Source organism: Aquila chrysaetos, chromosome 23 (genome assembly GCF_900496995.4).
Source record: "Aquila chrysaetos chrysaetos chromosome 23, bAquChr1.4, whole genome shotgun sequence".
NCBI lineage: Eukaryota > Metazoa > Chordata > Aves > Accipitriformes > Accipitridae > Aquila > Aquila chrysaetos.
The window spans coordinates 16585606-16613175 of NC_044026.1; the positions used below are offsets into that span (position 1 = coordinate 16585606).

The 27570-nt window shown below is 41.6% G+C and overlaps 1 protein-coding gene across 1 annotated transcript; it reads right to left on the reverse strand.

Annotated features, from left to right (window-relative positions):
- Positions 1-1134: 1134 nt before the first annotated feature.
- GPR143 (G protein-coupled receptor 143) lies at positions 1135-19919 on the reverse strand. Its single transcript, XM_029999256.2, has 9 exons — positions 15393-19919; positions 13898-14344; positions 12087-12196; positions 9362-9456; positions 7916-8008; positions 7305-7414; positions 5840-5948; positions 3128-3245; positions 1135-1818 (listed from the first exon to the last, which is right to left on the reverse strand). Exons 2-9 carry the CDS (start codon positions 14139-14141, stop codon positions 1519-1521), a joined length of 1179 nt encoding a protein of 392 aa, XP_029855116.1. The 5' UTR covers positions 14142-14344; positions 15393-19919; the 3' UTR covers positions 1135-1518.
- Positions 19920-27570: the final 7651 nt, after the last annotated feature.

A 27570-nucleotide genomic window follows, 5' to 3' on the forward strand; every position in this document is an offset into this window, starting at 1 on the left:
AACCAAACACAGCTCTGTAAGGATCTGCCTAAATAATAATCTGATCATTGTTTGATACCTTTGTATCAAATGATTAGTTCAAGAAGGCGATTTATTTAGAATAGCAAATCAATATTTTTCTGTATAGTTTCTGCTGATCCTGCATCTTTACCCACCCTGGGACTCCCCTGAGTAACACAGCAGCTTAAGCTTCGTGTTATTACTGCACTAACCTTTCAGCTCTCTGTTATAATCTTTTTATTTTGTTTACAATAGCTGGGACTGAACTGGGTTGGAAAAGAAAGATGCGGACAGCCAGTGAAGTTCAGCCAAAGTGGATGTGAACAGGGTTTAAAAAACAGGGGGGGGGGCAGGGAGGGACCTTGCCTGGGCTCAAGGGGCTTCCACCGTGCCATCGGTCAAACTGTATCGTAAACAGCTTCCAGCACAACCAGACGTAAATCGTACTACTTCTACTTTTGATAGGAAGTTAAAAGCCTGGGGTAGATACGGTCATCATTTTTTTCTTAACTTTCAACCAATCCGGGGAATTGTTTGGATATAGGTACTTAGGGCACTGCACCAAAAGAGGTATGTATCTGAGAAGATAAGGAGAATGGATTTAATATCTCTTTGTTCAGATGAAGACATAAAACAGAGCATGCCTCAGAGAAAGGACTATTGATTGTACTTATTCTGGTTTTTGATGAGTACTCACATCACCTAGGTGTCTTTTGCAAATGTTAGCTCTTAATGCACTTGCCGTTAACAGTCATAATCCTGTTAGACAAGTACATGTAAGGATCAAACTTAATCCATACTAAAAAATAGTTTGAAGGGTTATTTTTGCTTGAACCAAGAGTGAACTGGAACCATTGTTCTGAAGTGTTTATGGACCCTAGGCTGGGCTTCATTTTTTTTTAAAAAAAGCCTTTCAGCTCCCTAGATAAAACCAAACTGAAAATTCATATAAACAAGCTAAAAGAAGACTATGTCAGTGAGATTCTACACAAACAGGAAATATTTGTGCTTATGTCAGTTTGCTGTCACTAATGTTTTACCAGAGTGTCAAGGCTGGAAATGATGTCTCAGAAATCCTACAGCTGTAATTCTGGATGAGGAATTTTATGCTAGCAAGGCAAGCAAGGCAATACATTTAAAAACCCAACATATTAATAGTCCATTTATTTAAACAAAAGACTCTTCTACCATATGGGGGTTACAAGAGAGATTAAAACAAAATGGATGAAAACGAATCATAAGTAACAGAGATCTTTGCAGAGATATACCCCTGCTGAAAAAGGATCAATCAGGCCTTTATACCTGTTAATGCATCTCCTATAAAGTAAATGAAGACATAAACCATAATATCTGTCTCACACGCTCTCTCTCTCACACACACACACACACACACACAAGTTATAGGATATGCCATCAAGCCATTGGGCACAAACCTAATTCCAGAGCACGCAACAGTTCACACAGTGCCGTGGTTTTATTGACAACGTGAGAAGTGGGCTCCAGCTCCGTGCCTATAAACTACCAGCCCTGGTAGATGGGAGAGCTCCTGGTTAACCTGTCATCACCGCTGGTGTTACCTTCAGACAACATGCTTATAGCCTCATCGGTCTGCTGGCTGTCAGTTGTCGATATCTTCTTTGAATCGTGGATGTTGCTTTGGTAGTTCACTGGTGAGGGATAGGCATTTTCACCCACAGTTGATGAGGACATTGATTCCCAGGGTATTTCTCTTTTTCGCCATTTCAGGTCCACTCTCCATCCCGTCCAGCCATAGAAAGCTAACGTGAAGAGGAAGCCTTGCATCGGATTAAGAACCCCCTAGGAAAGAGAAGCGCAACAGGAGTTACACCAGCAAGGCTCCATTTTCAACTCCAGCAAAACTCTTTGCACGCATTAACAACTTCCCTTTCACTGAACGATTGCTGTCTTTAAAATATGCTATTTGCATGCAAATAAAAATGTGTGGTTTTCCCATTGCAGACACAAACAAATCGGAGTGAAACACCACGACCTGTTGTTCCAATATGCTGAGGTCATCCCAGTGAACAGTAAGCACCAAATGGTTTTCTAGCATGAATTTTAGCTGGTCAACTCCCTGATGTGTTTTTAACTTCCCCCACAAGGTCTAAACTTTTTTATTCACAAAAGCAAATACTATATTTTTCACTAGAAGCCAAGTCAAATATAGGAGAGTAGACACTAGCACACATGAGTTTTTTTAAAATAGCAGGAATTGAGCTGTCTGGAATTGCTGCAGATTCCTGAGGCAGTGAAAATGTCCATCAAAGTGGAATGGAAAAATGGAGAGAGACACTGAAAAAGAAAATCCCAAGTGATTTCCAAAAAAATTCACTCTCCAGGTGAGCAAAAGCAAGGTCCCTGCCACAGGAATGTGTTTGCTCCTTGTCAGAGGAGGTTGTAGCAAATCCGTTACATCGCTTAGCTCTTCAATACAGAACTGCTCAAGGACTTAACTACACAAAGCGTGCTTAGGCCTTACAGGTATTTAACAGCTCCAGAATAAACTCTCTTGGAAAAGGAACCTGCAATATTCCCTCAAATATTCCAATAGGATAAAAAAAGTTAGGGTACAGTAAGAGGCCGGCATTGTACAGCTATTTTTCGGTGCATTGCTTTCAAGATTTTTCATGTATTTGTCCCCAAATAATTATCCAAATGTCATGATGTAAGATGCAATTATTCTTTATAATAAAGAAAATCCTAGTTACAAACAGAAAATTACCAGAAAACGCCCATTTTATTGGGGAAACTTCAGGAATCATGAGCTAAAACTTTGTAGCTTGCATTATGGCAGAGGTTAGCAAGGTTAGACTAGAAATCAGTGTAGTGGTCTGTTCTGGATCTTAAAATGGGTAGCAATCACTCACAGAGAGAATGCATACTCCAGTAAATGGGAGAAAAAGTTGGCCTTTGGTACATTTTTCACAAAGTTTATAAGCAAAAAGCACTCCCAGTGACTACTCCCTTCTCACTCTTTCTGCTTTTCTTCCTTCATTTTCAGAGTGTTTATATCCCCCAAAATCATAAACCACCCGCTACACTGGTCCTGTTCCACCAGTCGTATAAAAGTGATTTCTAAGACTAAGCAATGTCACAGGTGACCTACCATTATAATCCATGTGATCAGTGCAGCACTTCTGATGTTTTTCAGGGGTATTTCATTGATATCTGGCTGCATTTCGAGATAGAACAAAAGGCTCTCATTGATGATATTGGATGACCAGCTATTGCAGGAGTAAAGAAGATGACAACAGTTATACATATATATGTATGTATATGTAAAATATGTTTTACTTTCAAATTATAGAAATTAGGATCACTAATAAGAAGAGTGAGGTTTTTTTTTTTATGTTAAGTCTCAATCTTAAGGGACCAGTAGGTCTCTCAGATCATGATCAAAAACCAGACACTTACCTACTAGCCCAGGCCTAGACAAAGAAATCAATGTAACAAAAAAAATTGAATCTGATTATTTGAGCTTGCTGCAGAACAGTAAGTTGCAGGATAAAATTGAGATGATACACAACTGTGATCCATAATGGGAATATCATGCATGCTGACTTCTTTTGCTTGTGGCTTAAAAGGATAGTGCTTACAGGTAAGGAAACCAAATATATGCATATGTGTTGTAAAAGGCTGCAGAAACTCCAGCTGGCATTAGAATTTCAGGGTTAGATTACAGCAGACTTTCAAAATGTCCATAAAAAAACTACAACGCAAAACAAAAGTTGACTTTAAAACCCTTGAAAATGCCATCAAATTTTTGGAATAAAGGTAATTTCTGTTTCCAAAGAAGGATGAGCATAATCACGCCTCATCCTGTGAAAGAAACTGAGGATATTCTACACTAAATAAAGGTTATAGCAAATGGCTGTAACTTTTAATGACTTCTAAACAGACAGACCAGTGTTTCTTTATAGTTTTACTGCAGCTTCAGAAAGGAAATTATCAGAATTCATGTCATGCTTTCTAAATGGGTTTATACATGTCCTTCCTGCAATTATATTTTTATCACAGTGTAAATCCTCCTGCTCTCCCCTCCCAAATCTGCAGGCAGCTCTTCTACCCCATGTTGCCCCAACCTGCTGTCTTCGACTAATTCATCTCATATTTGACTTCTGGGATGGAAGGGACTCTTCCCTAAGCTTCTGAGACAGGACTGCCTGAGTCTTTCCCTACAATAACCTTTGAGAGAGTTTTTGCACTCTAAAGCTTATGTTTTATTAGGAGAACGAAACGCAAAACTACAGCTGTGATTATTTCATTTAATAGGAAAACCTAGAATGAGACAGCATGGAAATAAACAGATGTCCCCACTGTGTCCTTGGGGAATCGGTCCTTTCTCTCATGCTTGCTCCCAGACCAGAAACTGGCCACCATTCCTTAGGTTGCAATGCACTTCTGCCGTGCCTCTGGGCTCTTTGTTTCCACAGCCCTGGAAGGCTGGCTAAGTCTCTGCTCCTCGTTATTTCAGCAATTTCCAGGAAGCCGTGCTGCGGGGTCCTTCCCTGCCGGCTCGCCCCCTCCCCTGCCGGCTACCCACCCTTCGCACTAGAGACCCCTCTCCCGAGGCAAGCGGACTCTGTTCTTCCCCAAGAAAAGACAATCGTTTCCCTCCGGAGCACTCCGGTTTACAGCAGACAGAAGACAAGAATAGAATCATAGAATCATAGAATCATTTAGGTTGGAAAAGACCTTCAAGATCATCGAGTCCAACCTTTCTCCCTTCTCAGCCTTTTAAAGCAACGTAACATGCATTAATGTACCTGCGTATACAAAACGTAAGTAGTTGTAGAGACTGTTAAGTTTGGCCAAGTCATTTCACTACTCCAGGACCATTTCCTTCCTCCCCGTTGCTTGTGTCACCCACGTAGGTAGCAAACACTTCACAGCGGGGACTGCTTCTCGCCAGCTCATTGCACAGACCCTTGCAGAGTGGATCACCACTCCTTCTGGGGCCTTTAGCGCTGTGTGGTAATTGTGACATCGCAGTAAAGAAAAACATTTTCTCCAAAAGCAGGCCCTATTCCAGCTCAGTTTTGCTGTGTGCTCCCAGTACCTCCAGTTCCAGTTAACCACTCCAGGATCTTTCATACTGGGTGGTGCTGCTGGAGCAAAGGTGCAGGGATTTAGGGATGAGGTGTGCAGCGTCCCTCCTTCCCCACTTTCTTTGTTCCCTCCCTCTTAACTCCTTCCTGTCCTCCCCCAAAGTACTATTTTCATGGAGGAAGATGGAATATTTAAAAAAAAAAGATTAAATGATCAGAAATTTCACACACAATCATACGGAGATTTCTTTTCTAGCATATGACCCTGTATTTCCAGTTGATATCCGTGCTTTTTTCACACACGTGGGATCTGCAGACCACAGAGGTGGTTGCATTATATAATCATAGTCAGGACCATGAAGCCGGTTGTAGTAGCATATTTAATTGTAGGTTTTCAGTGACGTGTTTGGTGACAAGAGGCTCTGAGAACTCTTGAGTACAGAAAGCCATCTATCAGCCCATGGTGCTGGGGAGCTGCTGTTCCAGACAGCTTTAGTCTGGCCCACCCTTTTTTTTTTTTTTGCTATTGTTTCTTGGGGTTATTGTCTTCCTGTTGGTTAAACATTTTTTATCATTTCCTTGCAGCCCTGTGATGCTACATGAGTGATTCAGCTACTTTGTGAACTAGTTTAGAGCTACTTCTTCCTTAGACACCTTCCCTTCCAAGCATAAAGACAAACACATGAAGCAACCCATCAGACTCTATTCTTGTCCCTGACCCTCTCCAGCTGGGAAAAAGGCAGTTTAAAACAAAATAATGTACCTCTTACCAAATAATGAATACCAGCATAATTTTGAAGAAGCGGATCTGGATCTCTGTCCCCAGACGTCTTTCATTCTCTGTGTAAATCCCTTGTCTCCCTTTCAGTAAGGAGGCAACTGGAAAGTATATAATTATGTTCATTAATATACATGTATCTTGTTAGTTATAGGCACAAGGATCCAGAAGAGAGATGTCTGTAAAGAGGGAACAAAGGAACAGATGGATTTGTCTCCAGCAGCAGTTCAGAAGCTGGAAAGACCATCATCAAGGAATCTCACATATAGCCTAATACTAAAGGAAAAGAAGTACACATTATGGATTCCTAAAATGAGTGATACCCCACTAGCTGTTTTTTCTTCTGTCAATCTCACTGAAAATAGAAAACAGTATGGTCAACATACTTTGCTTTTACAACAAAAGGTAGTGGTTACAACTTCTGTATAACATGTGATATAATGATAAATTTATTATGTGATGTTTAGACTAAAATAGAATACATTCTATGCTATTATGCACATTATATTTCATTGGTCAATTGATACAGGATTGGCTACACCTCTAAAACTTGACAGTGTAATGTTAGCAAAATAGACATTATTATGCCACATGCTATTCAGATGTCACAAGGAATATACATATGCACAAACACAAATATACGCAGTGTGTCTTTTCCCATACAAAAAGCAACTTTTTATACGAACAACTTTTTAAAGGGACAACTGTTCTTTTGAAAATTAGTATTACTGAGGGATGCGGGATAGATGGGATGAAGACTGAACTGAGAATACAAGGTCTTCTGTAGCTGGTATTATATATTCAATGTGTAGATGATAAGTATGAATTCAGGTACTGCAAACATCTAGCACTGGTCATACTGCATGCAAAGAATGCATTGAATCTGTGGCTTTTTTTAAGTTTCATTTCTTCAAAGCACTGGATAATAAATTAAATGGGAACTTCAAGATCCTATCTGACTTCTGTACAATTCTCATTTGTTTCATAATCTCAGAATCAGGAGTGACAAAATTCTGATTTTTTTTTTTTTTTTTTTTTTTTTTTTCCTCCAGGGCTGCCAAGAAGTTAAATCAACTATCAGATCTCACCAACATTATCTTTAAACCAGAAAAAGTTACATTCCAGAGTGCGGGTTGGTACCAATACTACAGCAGAGTTAAGCATCCACTACACACTGCCTCAGATACTTCAAATCAAGAGTAATTTAGTAACATAGAAACACCCCTGGCAATCTGCATAGCTTGAGTATGCCATCAGAGTGTCTCTCTAGGGCAAATCTCCCATCAAGATGGTATCTTCATTTCAATAGGCAACTCCCTCCCACCCTTTGCTGTATCATTATGATTTAATGAGGAGCTATCCCACATCACTGAATACGCAGGCATGACTTTTTACAGTATTGTTATGTTGCTAAATCACACACACATACTGAGCGATGCTGGCCACTAGGAACATACCTGCTGATACTGTCCTCCTAAACAGGATTGGGTTGACCACCAGCACTAGCAGGAGTGGGGCATAGGTTGTGATGTAATGTGGGATTGCATGCTCCAAGCCATTTTCACAGCTGAGAAGAAATCATTAACAGCTTACACATTATTTTTCCACAGCTGACAGTTCTGGCTATTCTATCTATGTCACCTTCAACTTAAAAAAATAAAAGGAATGAAGCGAACAGATGCTAAACTTTTAATTCACAGACCTTCAGCACCAGTTCACATAGGACACAAAGCTGATTTTTAACATTCACTGCCTGTGCATTTTTTTCTCAAATTTAAAGGAACAAATAGAAAGCTAAAACCAAGAGTGGGAGAACGGTGGCTCATGGCAGAAGCTGTATCACAGCCCTGCTGCACGCCAAAGTGCATGTATTGCCTGGCAAATTTCTTCAGGGCCCCCTGAAACCCGGGCTGGTATTTCTAGAATACTCACCGACCCAGTGGGACACGCTTGTCAAAGACCAAAAAAACCCCAACATTTGGATGTCTGTCTCTAAAGCTGACCGAAAGACATTTGAACGACCAGAGAGTGCTATGATTTCTCAGTCTGTTCCCAGAGCCCTGCTTACCTGGAGAGAGAAGGGTAGTAAAGCAGTGCAATTCCCTCCACGCAGAGCATCACCGCGAGGCCCCACGTCATCATGTGGTACAGCACAATCGTACTGCAGGCACCAAACAGGACAGCAGTAATTAAAGATATCAAACGTTACACTTTCCACGTTGCAACATAAAAAGAGGAGCCTCGCTGAAACAGAGCTTTACAGATATGAAATGCTGCAGAAACAACACTGGTGGTACATTAAACTAAGGAAAGCAGGTGGGGCGGGGGGGGGGAGTCAGAAAAAAAGATGAGCCAAAGCGGTTGTTCAGGCTTGCACACAGAAGTCCTGTGTCCTCTAACCTATAGGGTGGAAAGCCTTTCCCTTATCCCCAGATTTCCAGAAGGAACCCCTGCACCCTTCATTTCTCCTGCAGAGAGCAAATTAGGGGATTAAAATGTAAGAATGGAGCCAAACAGTCAAATAAACCACCCTTCTGTAATTTGCAGAGAATTATGTTCAACTTTCAGAGTTGGATACTGCTCCCATCTTAGGGAGATTCAGATCTGTGTGTGTAGAAAGTCTTCCATTGTTTACTTTAATCTTAGAATCCAGCCCAAAATACACATGATTTTTTTGGTTAACGGGGATGGGGGAAGAAGGTAGGTCCCAGTTGTTTCAGACTAGAACTATGAGACTTCACAAAATGAGGTTTATCCTCTGCAGGCTGAAGTTAACTCAGAAATACCCATTTTGATAACATCTACCAGACGAACCATGTCTCCAGTACCTGATTCCTCAGTATCATCTGGAAACAGAGTCACATAATTCCACGTATAGCACAGCAACTGAAGGTCATTTTGCCTTTCTAACAACCAACTTAGAAACACCTTTTATTTTCTGCCTGGCGTTAAAGCATGGTACTTTCCAAAGGGTTTAGGTTCTTCTGTTGCAGGCATTGCAGAAAAATGTACAGTAAATACGTATCGTTCTTAAAAAGTTTACAAATGTGATCAGAAGCGTAATAATGACAACACTGAGAAGTGGATAAAATAGAAAATCTGAGAAAAATACCTGGAGAATGAACTATATGAAATTGAGCACTTTCCCCCTCCCACTTTATTTTCAGGATAACACTTTTTTTTTTCACAAGAATCAATTTTGAGTACGGGGTAGGGACAAAAATTGTTATCTTGCTCCAATAAAGTTTATAGAGCCCAATCTGCTCCCTATTTTTCCAAGGGTTAAATGAATCCAGTTACATTTAAATTCCAGTTGGACATAAACAAATCAATATCTGAGCACTGCCCTGGCAATTTAAGCACTTAGCACACCACTCATCCGTGCATTACCTGGTGACCGTATGAAGATCAGATATTTGTACAACCTTCACTTACACACTCAGATAGCTGCAGACAAACATGGACATACAGTGTTGGAAGGAAAATAACAGATTCAGAGCTTTAACTCTGGTACCTCAGTCCAGCTGATCTTCTTACCACCAAGTAAGAATCAACGGCATAGCAAAACAACCACCAGAAGCCAGCACTATATAATAGCTGGATCCACATCTGCAGGGAAAAAAAATGCCAAATATCACAGCTGCTTCTCAAGTACCACGGGGGACAGGGGAGGGACTCAAACCTTTAGCCTGGTGATTTGTTCTTTAAATGCGTGTATTTTCCAGCTGAGATTACGAAGTATGAAATCTTACTCAAAAATCACAGGAACAGCATTGCTGTAGCCAACGGGTCAAGTCATAGGTAAATTGTACAGCATTTGCTTTCACAGCTTACTCTCATTTAGAGAACCTGCTATTTACCTCTCCAGTCCTAACCCTCAGTGTTGTGAGTGAAGCCCGAAGAAATTTATAGTGAGGATGTTTTAATTTTAGGTTAAAATTTTAGTAGTTTCTCAGTAGCTGAGGCATGAAAATATGACGAGGGCAGTCATCACCACAGTGTGCCTGTGCATCATGGGTTCTGCATGTGACGGGTGTTTCCTCCATGCACAAGAACCTGATTCAGGGAACGATTATTAAGAAAAAAAGGTCATTAACAAAAATATCACTCATCTTCTGGAAAAATTATCCTTACTGAACTCTCTGACTGATTTCTTCAATAAAAATCCAAAGGAAACAGGTTCAAGTCAAGTTAAATTCTACAGTGTTCATGAGCTGACCCTATGCATTTTTCCCATGAGCCTACATAAGTGACCTTTCTTTGCCACTGTTCATAAATTCCAAATTTCTTCCCCATAGGAGCTGGCTCTTTGTAATAGCCTGGAACTATTTTAATATTTTGATTACCTTCCCCCTGAGCCCTCTTTCAGTTCTTATCTGAATATCCTTTATCACAGCTCCATAGTAGCATCATTTTACAGCTGGAAAGCAACATACTTGTTACTGAGCCAAACGTCAGTGAATAGAGGTCTACCATTCCTCCCTTCAAAAGGCAAATCAAGCTGGGAAATATTTCCTTTCACCATGGGTGTAGACCCTATGCCTAGTCATTTGCGGCACGAATTATTCATTATTTAATTCAAACACCATGACATTTTCCTAGTGCACAGGAGCCAGAAAATAAAATTCCAGTCTTCCTTCTAATGCGCTTTACTCACAGGACTCAGCATGTAACTTCATCTGCACTTTTACATATTTGCTGCAGTTGAAAAATGTGCAATTTACTATACATACACACACATACAAAAATAAACTGCAGAGTCCTTCCACCCAGAAAATCCAATGAAGACAAGACTGTCTCCAAAAATAATATATCAGATGCACTTAAAACCAAAATCTTCATATGCTATCTCACTTTTTAGAAAAATGACATATCTTGCTACAGTGCCTGAGAGGGTACCCCTCTGCAAACCAAAGGGTGTGATTCAAAGGATATGCCTAAAGGCCTTGCTATTTGGAGTTTGTATTGGCTTGTGCTTAAGTAAAATAAAACAATAGTACTAAAGAAAATGAAAATAGAATCAGAAACATTTTATTAACTCACATGAGAATATGTTAGGGAAAGTGAATGGAAGGAGGGTCGTTTTTCATTCCAATATAATTAAATCTAAGTTTAGCAAGTGACTCAAATTACAGCACTTTGCCAGAGCCCAAGAAAGGGAAAATAAAAATTGTGGTAGACCGCTATGCTGCTCACCATCTAACCTGAGATCCAAATGAAAAACAAACAGTCTGCATACAGTATCTTTGTCACAGTATTTTTATACTACTTTTTGTGTTAAGGGCCAGAAAGTGAAATTTAAGACATAGGGAAACATGGCTTTTGAATAGGACATTCTTGCTACAAGATACTGATGTTGTTGTTTTCCTCTTCCTCAAAGAAAACAAATCAACGTTTGCATCTAAAAAGCGAAACTTAAACATGTATGATGGAATTGAGAATCGATAGATGCGTACAACTGGTATTTGCTTCTATGGCACAACACTATCATGTCTGAAATTGTCATTATATAGGCATATAAGGTACAGTGAGTTCAGTTTGGCATGTGTTATTTTAAAACTACTGGAGCTGAATAATTTTGTTTACATGCAGCATATTCCTTCTATATTGTAAACTTTGAATTGTAACGCTAATACTGTTATTGCTCATGTATGAATTCGTTGGGCCCCCTATGTTCCTGTTGAATTTGGGTAAAATGATGGTCTGTCTTATTTGTCATTTTGGTAAAAAACGTGGCCTTTTTTCTTGTACAGTAAACTCAAATTATATGTCTCAGTACTGTGCTTGTAATATTGGAGTTTTAATCTGCACTTTTGGAACGCATTTACACTTTCTTATTCTTGTGTTTTAATCCAGCAGGTATTTAATTAGACTTGGCCAGATGCAGTGGTTGAACGCCCATATAAGCAGCAATCTGAGCTGTAATCCCGCATAGCAGGGACAGACCTCCTGCCAGCAGCTTTGCGCCTTTGGCTGTATTTATCCTGCAGCCCCTCTGCGTCTAAAACGCACGCTCTCGTGCCACAAAAGCTAATCTGAGCTACCCGAGCTGCTGGTTTCAGTCGGCCCCCGCTGCCACGGCGCAGGCTGCGATTCCCGCCGGAGAAGGCGGGCAGATACCCTCGTGCCACGGGTGCGACGGAGCCGCCGGGGCATTAGCGGTGCTGTGCCGGCACAAACCAAGCCGGCGGTTTCGTCGAGCGGGAGCAGGAGGAAGGGGAGACGATCTCTGTACCTACCGCGCTCCCCACGCAGAAAGCAGAAGGCCACACGTCGGTCCCGTTCGCCACAGAAATGTTAGCTATGAAGCCTGGGAAGCCTAGCCATACACTTGACCTGAAGATCATACCTAAAGAAAAAAAAAATGTCTTAATGCTTTGAACCTGCTGGTGTGATTTGAATCACATGCTTCTCCCCGGCCACATATTTCACATCGCAGCCCAGATTTTGTGCGTCCACAGGAAGGCTACGGCTGCAGAGGAGCGCAGCAGGAACAACTGCACCATTTAAACGTCGGTGAAATCGCTCAGGGGAAGTAGCCGCAAGAGTCTGAAGCTGCTGGGACTTGAAATGTTATGTAGATTAAAATCTCACTTACTTACAGATACTGTCATGCGCTTCCCTAAAATAAATCGGGTGGCATTTAACAGATTGACATAAACCAGTAGCTAACTATTTACAACTTTACCAGCATTTATTCATAAGCTAATGTTAATTTCTCTATAATCCCTTATTGCAGAAAAAAGTTATTTCCCACTTTTCGCTGCCTTCATTTTTAAAAGCAGCTCTTTTCCTCTCTGTCACAGGACTGAACAAAGCAGGGCTTTGGAATTAGGTGAGAACAATACACATTTTTTTAAATGAACTTACAGTTTGTTAGTGAGATTTTTGGGGTTTGCTTGAAATAATAGGCATTAAAGCACCAACATATGGCAGAACAAAACCACGAGGTTTCCCACCAAGAGAGAACAGTTTCGCACCCACCAGAGTCTAATTCAAAGACAGTGATGGATAAATAGTTTGAGTTTGCTGGTGAAAGAGGAAAGGGAGAAAAATAACTTTATTTACTGCTGGCCTCATCTGACTGAAAGGACCTTTTCCAGATGAATGCACACACATTTTTTCCATCTCTCTCTCTTTTTTTATTTCCCCCTCTATCATTTGTTTTAATATTGGTACTTACCATGTACCATGAGAGAACCTGGCTAGGTATGAAAGGGGAAAAGACCTGAAATCCCACTCCTTCCCCAGGCAGTGAGAGAGACTTACAAAACAGCACTACTTCTGTTATCTAATGTGAAGGGAAAAATGTTACTGTAGAAACAAACTCATCCTGTATTTTCATAGCATATGTCATGGTAATTTATACCTAATTTGGCAGTAAATGCCATAGAGTGACAGGACAGATTTAGACACATTAGTTTCATTTTGACTCACGAGTTTTGTTTTATTCTCTGTTATATTCCTCCAGCCTATCAGCCAGGGGCCGGCAGCAGGTTGTCCTTGATAAGGGAGCTTTGCTCACATTTCAAAAGCCTGTGTCCAGCATGATCTGTGTACAGCTGCAATTCCAACTCGTCTGCTGTCGATGTGATGTGCCCAGAGAAGTGGCTGGCACATGAACAAGACGGCAAACGTGGTCTGAGAGGATTTAAAGACATATAGGAAGTGTTTTTCAAATGTAGTCCTAAAGATCAGCTGAGTGTTTGATGTCAGCTTTAGTTTTAAATGTGCTGCCTCGCCTCCGCTTTTATGCTTTACTCTGAGAACCAGCCACTGCTGTGGATTTTAATTTGTTTGAAAGCAGAGATTTTGGTGTAGATTTGTCAAAAGCTTTTACTTCTAAAATGTAACTATTAAACAAGACCTTTCTCCCCCCAAAGGCCCACCACTTTCTGATCTCACTTAGCCCAAATCTTCCTGTGAATACATATAGCATGTTTCCCTCAGAAATCTCTGTTGTCCACTCACCAGATTCATTTAGCTACGGTACCTCAGAGCAACCAGAGCCTGCTGCAGCAAAGGTGAGGGACATCAAGCTGGCGCTTACCTAAGCCACCAAGGATGTCACAAATGGAGATAAGGAGAAGGATGGTGGAAGAGGAGGAGGCTTTGGGCATCTTCCGCGGGCTCTGTCCCTTCTTCGGCAGGAGCTGCAGGATGGTCAGTAGCAGACTGACAGAGGCGCTGCCAATGCAAACTCCACAGAAGACTTCAGGCTGGAAATTCATCACTAGCTGGGTAGCTGCATCCCGGTTCGGGCAGCAGTAGGTTTCTAACCTGGGAGAAGCCATGAAGCGTCCGTCTGGTGGAGGGGCCCCACGAACAGAAGAAAATGCTGCTGCTTCCCCAAGGCAGCGTTCACTTTTTCTTCACCCTCCCCATTAGTCCTCGGTGGTGAGAATCACGCGATTGATGGATCATGTGCTGCTGCTGCTGCTAGAAGTAAATCCCCTAGAGCTGCCTTTCTCAGCCTCTCCTAGCAAGAAGATCAGATCTGAACAAGAAAACACCATGTAATCTGAAACATGCCCCATGCTTGCTCAGAGCCATTGGCAACAGTTCACTCACATATTTCTGCTCGCGCAGTATGTGATACAGGAAGACTTAAACTCATCAGAGCATTAAAGATCGTTGAAAATAAATAAGGATGCAGATACCAAAGGAGAAGCATTACATTTTAATTGTGTTTCTCTTTAGCACCATCCCACACAGCACCCTTTAATTACTGCAAATTAATTGAAAAGATGAGTCCAGACACAAGTAGTCTCAACCTTTACAGGGAGGAGCCGGGCTATAAATCCACACCCAAATCTCAATTTTAGTGATCCAACCCACCCATCTCTGTAATTAAAATTAGAATCACGATATCATATCACTGGAGAAAGAGATTACATTTAGGAAGACAATATTAACCTCATCCTATTTAAACCGCAAGCACAAAAAGTCTTCTCTTTAGTCTGTACTGTCTGCGTCAGATCGGCTTGACATAGAAAATTCCAGGACTTTTGATTTCTCCAGAATATTTTTCTTTTTTTTTTTTTCTTTTTTTTTTTTTTAGTTTGGTAAGGGTTTAATATGAAAACAGGAGTTTGACATGTAATACTTGTTTTTACTTTGTAAGCTAGACAGTATCTTTTAAGTCAGGGGTCCTATTAGGCACAGCAACAAATACTCACAGTCATAAATAAAAAAAGTAACTCTCCCCTCTCCGCTGAGTTTCAAACTCCCTGCATCAGCCCTCACCCCTCCAGAAAACTTGTTTGTAAGAACACGTTCAGGAAATACAGGAGGGAGCATTGCCAACAGACTTGAAGTGAACTGGATGTTAAATAACAGTCATGGATTTTATAATCAGAACAAACGACCTAACCTTTTCTTTCTTTTTTCCCAATGGCCCAGCTTACTTTTTTAGCAGAAATTCTGAAGGCCCGATGAATGACAGTGGGATATTTTGCATGCAGGGGTTAAAAAACACAGAGGCTTCAGCCAGTATGTTTGCCCTCAGCAGAGAAAACAGCCACCAGTCCCCAGTAAAACGGTACCTGCCGAACTCTTCATTATGCAAGACACCTCGTACACTCGATCCCAGCCCAGGATCGCCGATGGGGGCCGTGCAGCCTCCCGGCGCGGGACGGCGGCGGCAGGGCTTGGGTGGCCGCTGAAGCCCAAGCCGCCGGGTACGACGAGCGTCCCGTCCGCCCAGCCTGCTCCGCGGGGCTCCCCGGGGCCGTGCCCGGGCCACGGCACCCAAAGGGCGGCTTGCGGATTCAGACTCCTACACGCAGGTCTCCATACACCAGCGAAGCGTCTGAAGTCCCGTTAGAGCCAGTCGAGATCTTCGGCGGCGATGCTTAGAGGCTAGGCTTAGTCTAGAGAGCTGTTCGGCTCTTCCTAAAATAAATGCCCACGGTGAGCTGAGTAGGCTCCAGTGGCTGTAATGGAAACTTAGGCATACACATCATCAAAGGCTCTGAAATCCAGGCAGCTGAGTTTGAAGCTGAACGTTTTTGCTGGATGTTTTTGCTGCTTTCCAGCATAAAGAGATTTTCCTGCTCCACGGATGAGGAGGATAGGTGAGTGAGCTGGATGTTGCAATCCTATGTTTTGCTGCTACCACGTATACAAAAATACACAGGACAGCAAGGTTGCGAACCAGCTTGCCCTGCTCCAGAAATACAAACTCTCGTTGACGTAAAGGAGAATACCTATGCTCTGTTGTCAATACAAGGCTCTGTTTTCAGTACCAGGTTGGGACTCCTCAGACTTTACTCCACCTCTGTTAGAGCAGTGGTGCATGGAGTTGCCACCTCTCTGTCAAGATATTGCATTGCAATCTACCTGGCTACTCAGGAGCAAAAATTACAGTGATTCCACAGAGACATTATTATTTAAAATAAAGCCATCGTATACCACATATAGAATGTAAATACATATAAATTAAAATAAATCATGTTTGCTCTCATTTGAAGGTAAATTTATCTTGCCTGGTTTATACTTAGAACAGAAAAACTTTTAGATTATTAGATAGAGAAACTGTTGAATAGAAGCCTTTCTTTCCCACTATCAGTTTCTAAAATTGTTCCCCTCACTATTTCTGTTGCCATTTTCCCTCCTTCAAAAATTTGAAAAGCATGTCAAATTGTTATCCTAATCGTTTGTTCTGGCTTACGGATAGGAATGTTTTGTGTGTTTTGCTTTTTTTGCTTATCATTTGTTTTCATTGATCCTGACTGTGATCTTTGAGTTTGCCCATGTGGATTTACCATTTCATTATTTTACCTTCTCCCTCCCCTTTGTTCAGCCACTTTGAAACTACTTTCATTCCTCAGTTGTAGTTTTATACTCTGGAGATTAATTTTTTAATCTTTCTCTCCTTCTCTCTCCACAATTTCGCCAGCTGAGCACCCTATTTTTATTGCTTTACTTCTCTGAGTGGAGGATTGCTTTTTAACCTCTTATTCTGGGTCCCTTCCCCCCTACTCTCTCAGGATTTGATTACATAGTTACTTACAGAGGGAGTAAGTGATTTTTACTGGAAGCAAAGCATATGACCTGTAGCATACCTAATACAAAAAGAAAATAAAGTGACTCATGAGTGAATGGATACCTGCCATGATACAAGTAGATGTGTCTTTACATGCGGACATCTGAGGCTGAGTGGGAGATGGATCTGCCAAATTAATGAGCCACCCAGTATCTCAGCTGTTAGGACCTAGCTAGTCTCTGGCCCTCATTGGTGGGCTCGAAGTATAAAGTGTCATAACAGTCAAAGAAATTCAAAGCTGGTTTGGCAGTCTTATACCTGAGATTAATTTGGCTTCTCGTGATTATGAAAGTAAGAGGATAAAAGCTGGGGACAAAGGCAAAGGAAGCAGAAAAGTAATGAAAGAAACTAAGAGAAGAGTTATTTTGCCTTGTTAAGGAACATTATTTAGTATTCAATAAAACCTACATCATTCTAGACGTCCTAATTCCCTTCCTTCTGAAATTACTGACACAGTTCCCACTGCCACCAGTGGTACGAAACAGACCCACAAACATGGTACGTCTCATTTCTGCACCAAGGCAGGATCTCAATTAGGCAAATGGTGTAGCTTGGAGACAACCATTAGCACACATACAAGAAACATTAACCCCCTCCCCTGCCAGCATTGCAAATACCAATTAATCAAACTCACAGTGTAAGTACAACACTGAAAATTCCAGTCCTGGTTTTGTACATTAGCAACAGTGTGAGAGAATGACAAAAATACTGTGCTCCTTGCAAGGAGAAGACATGTGTACTCCATATGCACAGCTTTTAGAAATACCTACTCACGCTGTCCTTGGACCTGGGACATAATTTTTCAGTCCAGTCCATGTTCATCATTAAGATGAAACACTAGCTTGCCTGCTTCTAAGGGAAAACAACAGGTTTACAAAAATATGATAGGCATGCATCTCTGCTGTTAAGGAGTGTGCTATAGCTTATGCTTGAGTGTGCAGTTACAGATACTTTAATCACTGTTTTAATTAAATCTGGGACTACAGCACTGGTTTACAAAGAAGAAGGAAATTTATGGATAGAGAGATGGAGGAGGAGAATTTAGTTTTGTTTATGTGTGTGATTCAATGCATCACTGCCTGAATTTACAGCTCCCAATAAAGATCTTAGCCACCTTACAAAAATAAAACCTGTATTTTGTCAATGGTTCATGATCTCATAGTCTTTTACACATTACCTGACATAACATTTACCAAACTGATGAAAGCTGGGTCCGTCTTCAAGCTAAATGGATGCAATATAACCAGTTATGTTTTCCCCAACAGATCATGCAATATGTTCTCAAAGGCCTTAACATACAAATTTTCTATATGCTTAGCATTTATCCACATTCATTTTATCCACACAGACCTCCTGCAATTAGATGTAGTTTGGAAGAAATAATAAGATATGTCCTTCTCATAATTATCAGTACTAATTTTTAAAACTAACTTTAAACTGGCATTTTACTTAATGCATAACTGAAATGAACAGGGAAATTCACAGCCCATTATTTCTATTTCAAGTTTTCTGTAAATTTAGGCAGACATATTGGAACAACAGTAATATTCAAAGTGTAACATCTGCCATGATTATAACGGCTACAGACTCCATTAAAAGGAACTGGAAGAAAAACAAAGGTATCGCTTCCCTTCCCTCAGTGATTTGAATATAATTGTAGAGTTGTAAATTATTAATTTACATTTAAGGATGGTGAACATTAATTTAAAAGGATGAGAATGAGTGTATATCTCCTTTGCATAAAAATAATGTTTGAGTTCTTTTTGTTTTCTTTAAGAATGAAAACATAAATACATGAAATGAGTGTGCATTTCAACAGCTCAGTAATTGTGTGTATTTGACTGATGCAATCGTGTCACACATATTTTTTTGACTTCTTATATACCTTCTCCAAGGAAATGTTATCCTACCTGACTTTTGTGAAGAAATGTACACAAATTAGTTATTGAAACTGTGCCTGTTATGCATTTAAATTAGTAAACAAGGTTTATACAGATGAATTACAAAATAACTGAGTAGAAAAAAGCATCCATGGACTGGAGAAAACAATTTTTGCTTACGGATTGGAAAAACAAAATCCCCGATTCTCTGTGCCAGCACTGAGAATATTACGGTCTCTGAAACTGCATTCAGACAGATTTTGTGGCCACATTTCTGGACAAATCCCACCATTAATCATTGTCATCGCTATATTAGTTCACAGAATAAAAAGATACCTCCCTTTCAGCATACATGTAATAAAGAGACCTCGTCCCACATCTACACACACTACATGGGATGCAGTTTGCATAGGAACAGATTGATGAAAAAGAGCCTGAAAAGAAAGAATATTATCCTTTCCACACACAGTGATATTGAAAATTGGATCTTAATGTTTGTAAGCACGTAGAGGGTACCCTGGCCTACAAGATGTTGAATGTCTATCCTGTCCTCAGTATCTTCCAAAGTATCCTAGGCCCCACTACTTCTGCATTCTCTTTCAGAGGTTACGTTAGTTGGTTCCCTCAGGAGAAATTAGGTGGGATACTCCTATATCCTTGTATGATTGTTAGACTGTGGGATCTTGTTAGATTATATCTCCCACCACCCAGAAGTTATATTTTCAAAGCCCATTAGCACTAGAAAATTAACTCATAAAACCTCTAATTCCCAGGCCAGTCTATGTAACCAAATCAAAATACATTACAGCACTAATTTCACAGCTCTTACAATGCAAGAACTCTCCAAGGCTCTGTTAATTAAACTGCTAAAAATCTCAGTGTACCATGGCCAGTTAGATGGTCTTGTTGAGCACTGTAATCAAGTATTGAAGGGAATTCTGACAAAGCATGCGGTCCAGGTCCAGACCACAGAGAGCAGCCAACGCTCCCCTTTGAAATCCCATGAGCATCACTGGGTTTCTTTCCTCTCCAGTGGCTGCATGGCCAGCAGTCAGCCCTGCAGCATCTTGGGACTGGGTGAAGGAAAGTTGCAACCTTCTGCTCCACAAATTGTTGTCTGGTAGTTTCTGAAATGAGAAGAAAGCTCAAAAGCATGGCTTAGGTGGCTCAGGGAATCAAGAGGAAACGCAGTAATAACAGCAGAAACATTATAGTGCAGGAAGCACTTAAGAACCACTCTTCTGACTTTTCCTTTCTTCAGGACTGAAGATCATGACTTCATTGTCAGAGGTGGACTTCGCAGTCCAGGGTGGACAAAGTAATGAGACTGACCCCTCAGTAGCCAAAGTGGTTAACTGGATATACCCTTCAGGCGAGCAATACGGCTACACTATACATTTATATTATAGCTTGGCTACCTCAGCTACTCCCATTAGTCAACTTCCTGGGAGCACGACTCCAAGAAATTAGTTGGTCCTAAAACTGCTTCAGAAAATGCAGTGTTCTGAAACAAATCCTCTGTGTACCTTTAATGCTCCATAATTCAGACCTTCAAAAGAAATCAACCTTTGGGGTTGTTATAGGATCTATGTTACCACAGAAGATGGGCAACAAACACCCCCCCAAAGCTGTTTCCTCAGGATCTTACTACGCCCTGCTGACACGAGTAGGCTTTACACAAAATTTAGACTAATAAAGCAGTACCTCCCACAGCCTTATCCATTCTAAAAGTCGAACAAAAGCCGGGAAAAGCTAATCTGAATGTTGGCACTTTTTCTCATTTGTATGATGCAGTAGGATTCCCTCAAATGTCCCATCAACTGCTAACTGTTCTGCCTTGGTCTCCTGAGACAGGAGACCACATCTATACCTTTAGTATAAAGGGGCATAGCAGTCTACGGGGAGGTGGCATTCACAGAAAGAACTTCTGCCCCCCCTGGATTCCTGGGCATGCTCAAGCCAGCCTTATATCAGCCCTAATATCACCAAATTCATGGAATATCACAAGTCTGGCACTGCTGGACCATAGCCTCTTGTGCATACCTGATGCTTTAAGGCAAACTGGCATACCACTGCAAAAAAAAGACCATTTACTTTATGCTGTATGCATGCATGGACTCTCACAAGATGCTACATCCTACGACCTCCACCTGGACATGGTTCATGTTCTGTGTAACCAAGCTGAGAGTAGAAAGGTCATTTGTAATGAAGGAATTGTGTCTATTTATAGAATGCACTGAGAGATTTATTTACACATTGCTGATAGGCAGAAAAAGGAAGGTCTGTTTGGGGTTAGCTAGCAAACGAAGACAAAGTCCAAGTGAAAAATACCAGATTACAAGGCTTTTTGTCTGCTGTCATACATACTCTGGCCTCTTGCTATTTATCTACCCTTTTAAAAGCCTTTCTCTGCAAAAAGAGCATTTGAAACCCTCCCTTTGGCATTTTCCCTGATCACTCCTGCTCCAGTGATCATCTTCAAGTACCGAATTTAGAGGTAACATTCTGTAGTATCAGAGTTTAAATGCATTAAAGACTGCTTGTTAGCCTCTGAGGCTATGTCCCTCACGTAATTGAAACAGGCCAGTGCCTGGATTTCAGCACATAAGGCCAAGTGGCACAGCACAGTTTGTCTAGAGAATGTTACCATGTAACTTGTGTTATCAAAGAAGATGGACAATGAAAAACACTCCCTAATGTACCATGATCAGAAATGCAGCAGTAAGAATAAATATTACAAATGATGCTTCGCTGAAATGATGGAACATCATGAAGCAAAAAAATCCCAGGTTAATGAAGTTGCAACACACACACACATATGACTACATATATCTATATAGTGTGTATATATATATGCATATACTGCTGAACTCTCTTCCAGAACTAAAAAAGGGTGGCTTCTAAAAAAGGGTGGCTTCATCCGTACTGCCTCGTAGTAACAGTCACTGGCCCACGCTATGCCCCAAACGGTGTCCAAGCATTGCCTAGTTAGCCCGCTGACAATGAAACGGTACAGACTGTCATGTACCAGCGTTTCAACCTGTATGCTCTCACTCTGCTTTTTCGTTTCTTTGTAAAGTGGTAGTCCGAGATGTTGTAATATGATTTGACAAAGGGCCCTAATGCAGGAACTGGAAAAGGAACAGGTATACAGATACCAGAGGGACTATGGCCCAAGGTATGACTTAACTTGTGCCTGAATTTGCCTACGAGCTGCAAATCCCATCCCCAGGGAAAGCTGGGTACCCATTCACCTCCTCTTGCTAGGTTGTATGCTGTCTTCTGACTCTGCAAGCACACGAGGAGTTGCTATTGCCCTTTGATTTTCAATCTTCTTATCAGGCAAAATCATGAAAATTATAAATCCTGAAGCACGCTATGGATAACTATTATGAGTGTTGGACATGACTGCTTTTTTCTCTGACTACAGGTCTAATAGGTCTCAAGATCTGAGCCAAGAATATTATTGTTTGCAAATCATTACATTTTTTCTCTTGGTCACTCACAGTCACCGTTTGTTCTGCAGTGCGTGCTCTTCACCCTCAGAAAATTGCTCTGAGGCACAAAGCATATGTGATGTTGTGAGAATAAGTAAGAACTGAACAAAGTTTGAATCAAAAACATGGGGATAGAAATACCAGAGTATCATGAAATGCTATTCTTTCACAAAATTCAGCTTTATAAAAAAACCTAGATAAAGAACACAGAAGCTTTTTTTTTTTTGGCCCTAAAGAACTGAAGAAGTCAACATATATTTGAGTATTTATCTGAAAGGTTGAGAACTTCTAAGGGTTTCTCCAGCACTAATTATGTGCTGATGAAGCCTTATTTGTAATACAGGAGAAACAAGACACACTTGGGAAAGGTGCCTAAATCACAGAGGAAACATCCTGCTCGAGTTCTTCAACATGGTATTTTTCATTCTGGGAAAATGGATAATTTGTTGAAATCAAAGTGTTTTGCAGAAGAGCATGATTATGCTGAATCCATCAGAAGAAACATGGCAGGTTTCCAAAGGAAACTCTCCCGGTTCCCATCTATGCCAGGATGTCTGTCTCTTGGACTGCTACCGAACCTGTTTCTCCAGGTTCTCAGGACTTTCAGACTCCACAATAAACTGTCAGCAGCTTGCCAAACCTTGAATTACTTGATAAAAAAATTCCATCCACTTCTGCTACAGGAACTTCTTATCACTATTTCAGTTGTTTTGGTCTTTGTGATGGTTATTTTTGAAGACATTCAGTTTCAAACAGGAAGGAGCTGTAAGCCACTGTGCAGCTAGAAAGCTATAATCTGATCGCTGTTGGTGAAATGTGGTGGGATGAATTCCATGACTGGAGGGCTGCAATCAATGGCTATAAACTGTTCAGAAGGGACAAGTAAAGTAGCGGGGGGATTTCCCTCTACGTGAAAAAAAAATGGCTTTATGGCACAGAGCTGTCTTAGAAAAGCAGCAATGAACAGGTTGAGGTCATATGGGTTAAAATTAGGGGCCAAGCCAACAAAGGAAACCTCATGGTTGGTGTTTACTACAGGCTGCCCAGTCAAGGGGAGCCTGTTGATGAAGTAGTGTTACTTCGACTACAGGAAGCATCATACTCCCAGGCTCTGATCCTGCCAGGGGACTTCAATCACCCTGACATCTGCTGGAAAAGCACCACAGCAAGCTGTAAGCAGTCCAGGAGACTCTTGGAGAGCGTCGAGGATAATTTCTTCATCTAGGTGATAGACAGCCCAACCAGAAGAGAAGTGTTACTAGACCTGTTGCTTACCAACACGGATGAACTAGTTAGATATGTCAAGATCAGTGGCAGCCTGGGCTACTATGATCATGTCCTAGTGGGATGCACACTCTTGAGGGATATGGGCCAGGTGAAGAGTAGAGTCAGGATGCTGAATTTTAGGAAAGTAACTTTCAGTTGTTTAATAAATTAGTGGATGGGACCCCCCAGGAAACTACCTTCAGGGACAAAGAAGCTGAACAGAGCTGGCAGCTCTTTAGGGACTTTTTTCTTAGAGCACAGCAGCTCTCAATTCCCACGTGTAAGAAATCAGGCAAGGAAGGCAGGAGGCTGGCATGGCTCGGTAAGGACCTTCTGGTCAAATTAAAGCGTAAGAAGGAAATGCACAGGCAGTGGAAGCAGGGACATGTATCCTGGGAAGAATATAAGGATGTTGCCTGGATGTGTAGGGATGGGATTAGGAAAGCTAAGGCACAGTTGGAGCTGAATTTGGTGAGGGATGTTGTCATGGTTTAAGCCCAGCTGGTAACAAAGCACCACGAAGACACTTGCTCACTCCTCCCCGCCCCAGCCCCAGTGGGATGAGGAGGAGAAAATATAAAGAAACGCTCATGGGTCGAGACCAGGACAGGAAAGGATCACTCCCCACTTATGGGCACTGACAAAAGACAGGCTCAACTTGAGGAAGAAACAACATCAATTTCATTTACTACCAATCAAATCAAAACAAGGATACTGAGAAGTAAAACCAGACTTTGAACTCCTTCCCCCCAGCCCTCCCTCCTGCCCGCCTCAGCCCCACTCCCGGTTCTCTCTCCCTCCTCCCCCCAGCGGCGCAGGGAAACAGGGGATGGGGTCAGTCCGTCATACCTGGTCTCTGCCGCTCCTTCCTCCTCAGGGGGAGGAGGACTCCTCCGCACTCGTTCCTGCTCCGCCGTGGGGGGTCTCCCACCGGAGACAGTCCTCCACCAACTTCTCCAACGTGGGTCCCTTCCACGGGCTGCAGTTCCTCACAAACTCCCCTGCCGTGGGTCCCTTCCCTGGGCTGCAGTCCTTCAGGCACAGCCTGCTCCAGCGCGGGCTTCCCCATGGAGTCCCGGCCATCCTGGGGGGCATCCATCCCCCTCCTCTGGCGTGGGCTCCTCTCTCCCCGGGCTGCAGGGGGGCATCTGCTCCCCCGCTCCCCTCCATGGCTGGGGGGGACAGCCTGCCGCCTCACCGCGGGCTGCGGGGGCATCCCCTCCTGCCTTCCTCCCTGACCTCGGTACCCACAGAGGGGTTCCTCTACCATTCCAATCCCCCGACTCACTGGGGGTTCCCCTTCTTAACTCTGTTCTCGTGAAAGATGTCCCTGCCCACGGGACGTTGGACTAGACGATCTTTAAAGGTCCCTTCAAACCCAACCATTCTATGACTCTACACTTCACTGTATGTTTTGCTAAACGTACCATAAACACTACATAGGATTAACTTTTGCTCCACATACAATATGTGCATGCCTGCCTTATAGATTTCAGCAGTAGTATTACAGATTGCTGTGCCAGTGGAATTGAGGTCTGTAGAGAGCTCTCCAGGAACAAGATATGCAAGTCCATAACTCATATCTTGTAATTCGTTTTTCCCCTGAGTTCTGGCAGTATTCTCACTGGATTCACAGTATTCTTACAACTCTAGCCTTCAGAAAAGAGTTTTTGAATCTTTTCATCTTCGCTGTAGAGATCACACGATACATACATTTCTATCTACCAACATTTCTTCCACCACTGGTGACTAAAATGATATTTCTTCAGCAACTATGGTAGCTGATTACATAGAAGAAGCTGCATTGATACAATTATCAAATAGCTAGGTTATTTTGGCAAACACCACTGAGAACGTGTATGAGTCTGCTCTGCCTCTTTGCCGGAGGGTGCAACCCCTCTAACTGAGCTGACCGAGCAGAACGTGTGCCATGGATCAGCTGCTTCGTTTCATAGCCCAGCATCTTAACTTAAATTGTCGATGAACTATGCATGCCCCAGGGCATCAATTTTTTATTTCAAATGGCTGAGGCAGAGGCACTTTGTCTCTTCACCGAACTGTGATGTTTGGTGGTTAGCTCCAGGAAAGGAGTGGTAACAAACAGTGGGAGGTTGTAAAGGCTTAACTCACCTCAATAATTTACTTTGTGACTATGAGTCAGAAGCCTATACTTCTTTTAAATTTCTCAGCTGCTGGGGAAAAAAAAAAGCCCTGCTGGCATTGCAAGGTCCAGCACAACGAATGCTCTCAAGCCTGAGAGTAAAACACCCTATTCTAGAGTCATCCTGCAGGTATCCTGCGTAATTCAGTGCAGGGTGTCTTAAGGAAAAGATATGTGGTGTATAGCCACAAAGGTAAAACAGGCTGTGCCTTAACAGCATACTGTGCCTGATACTGTTAAACAAAATCCTGCCATAGAGGAGTTTATTCACAGTTTTGGTAATCTCAACGACTAAGTACGGAACAGGTATGCAATCTGTGCAACAGAAGGAATGAAGGCCGAGTAAATTTGGTAGAACAAAACTTCACTTGAAATTGTTTTAATTAAGCTTCAAGTACCAAGGCAGGAAGACAGATGAAGTACTGTGGAAGGAGCCTGGTTTACTGCAGAACGCTTTTGTTGTTACAGGGCAGGGACTTGCAACCTGGGTTTGTGGGAACCATCCCTTAATGAAGTCTGATAGCTCCTTTTGCATGGCAGGAGGAAGTGTTTGGGTAACTTTTGTATGTCACTTCAAAGTATCTTTGATAATATTAATGGCACGTGTTATTACAGAAGGGGATCCCTCTTATACCACATTGGTCACAGATGCATCATTCTCTGTCCTTAGTGTGAAAAAGTCCGTTACTTCCTTTCATACCTTTACAGCACCCTGATATATCTTGCATTTCTACCTTCATTGCTAACTTCTGTATACTCAGACAACATCTGACAAGTGAAACAACGTAAGGGAGAAAACTGAGGATATGGTCACTGAGGCTTTTGTTAGACAAATACAGTTATCATTGGTTTTCTTATCACACAAATGAAAAGTAATATTTTAGAATACATTTACTAAATCCTTTGTTCTTTATAACTATCTGAAACCTTATGAAAGCTGGCAGAAGCTGCAGAAATTCAAATAATAAAATTATCACAATATTTTAAGAAGAGCACGAGTACAAGTCTCCAGCTGGGTTCTGAACAAGCTTCAAATCCCACAGAGAGGGAGGATATAAAAGATCTGAAGAGAAATTTGACCGATATGACAAAAGAGAATTCCTGTCTTGCTTTGCCTTGTCAAACTTACATGTATGAGGAACTTTACATAGTAGTCTCTTAGTTTTCCATTGGTAACATTAAAAGCAAAAAAGGTGTCAGGCAAAATAAAGAAGTCTGATTTCTGAACTGTCAGCCACAGGTTGAGGATCTGCTTGATGACTGTGTCAGACTATCAGGCTCTAAGCAAGCATGAGCTCAAAAATTGTTCTTTACTGAGGTCTCTTAATTGGGAGTGTGAAAGCTTTCAGATATTTTCTTTAGGCAACTGCTTTCCCGAGGGCTACTTGCCCACATCTTCCACTGATGTCATTACAGTAGCAGATTTTGATGGTTTTCACTTGGCTTCCTTAACATAGATGCCAGTTCCTGGCTCTAGATATTCCAGTTTTAAAATCTGTGCTCAGATTTCATCATTCTTCAATACTGGATTTATAAGACCAAATCAAAAAGCCACAACAGGAATGTAAATCTTCAATTTCTTATGGACAACAAAAAGTTCAAGATGAAGAATGAATGTTTGGCAATTGAAAAGAAGGGGATACAAATAGAGAAGGCATTTTGGAAGCGTAATTTGCTCTTCTCGTTAATGATATAAGCTATCTTATCTCCATTTCATTTCCATGTGCATACTTGGGGATACACTAAACTTCAAATTGTTATTCTGGATCTTTCTTTTACCATCATGCTTCCAAACAACAAAATTGTACACTGCAGCTCTTTGAAACTTCCAGCTATAGGTTATTGAGTATACACTGCGGTGTTGACAACCTG

Excerpts from the sequence above, each read along its gene's own strand:
- GPR143 (XM_029999256.2), bottom strand. The coding sequence starts at position 14,141 with ATGGCTTCTCCCAGGTTAGAAACCTACTGCTGCCCGAACCGGGATGCA. Across the intron at positions 8,009-9,361 it reads AGAAGATCAGCTGGACTGAG|TACGATTGTGCTGTACCACA; the intron begins GTACCAGAGTTA and ends TGGTGCCTGCAG. Across the intron at positions 5,949-7,304 it reads TAGGAGGACAGTATCAGCAG|TTGCCTCCTTACTGAAAGGG; the intron begins GTATGTTCCTAG and ends TATACTTTCCAG.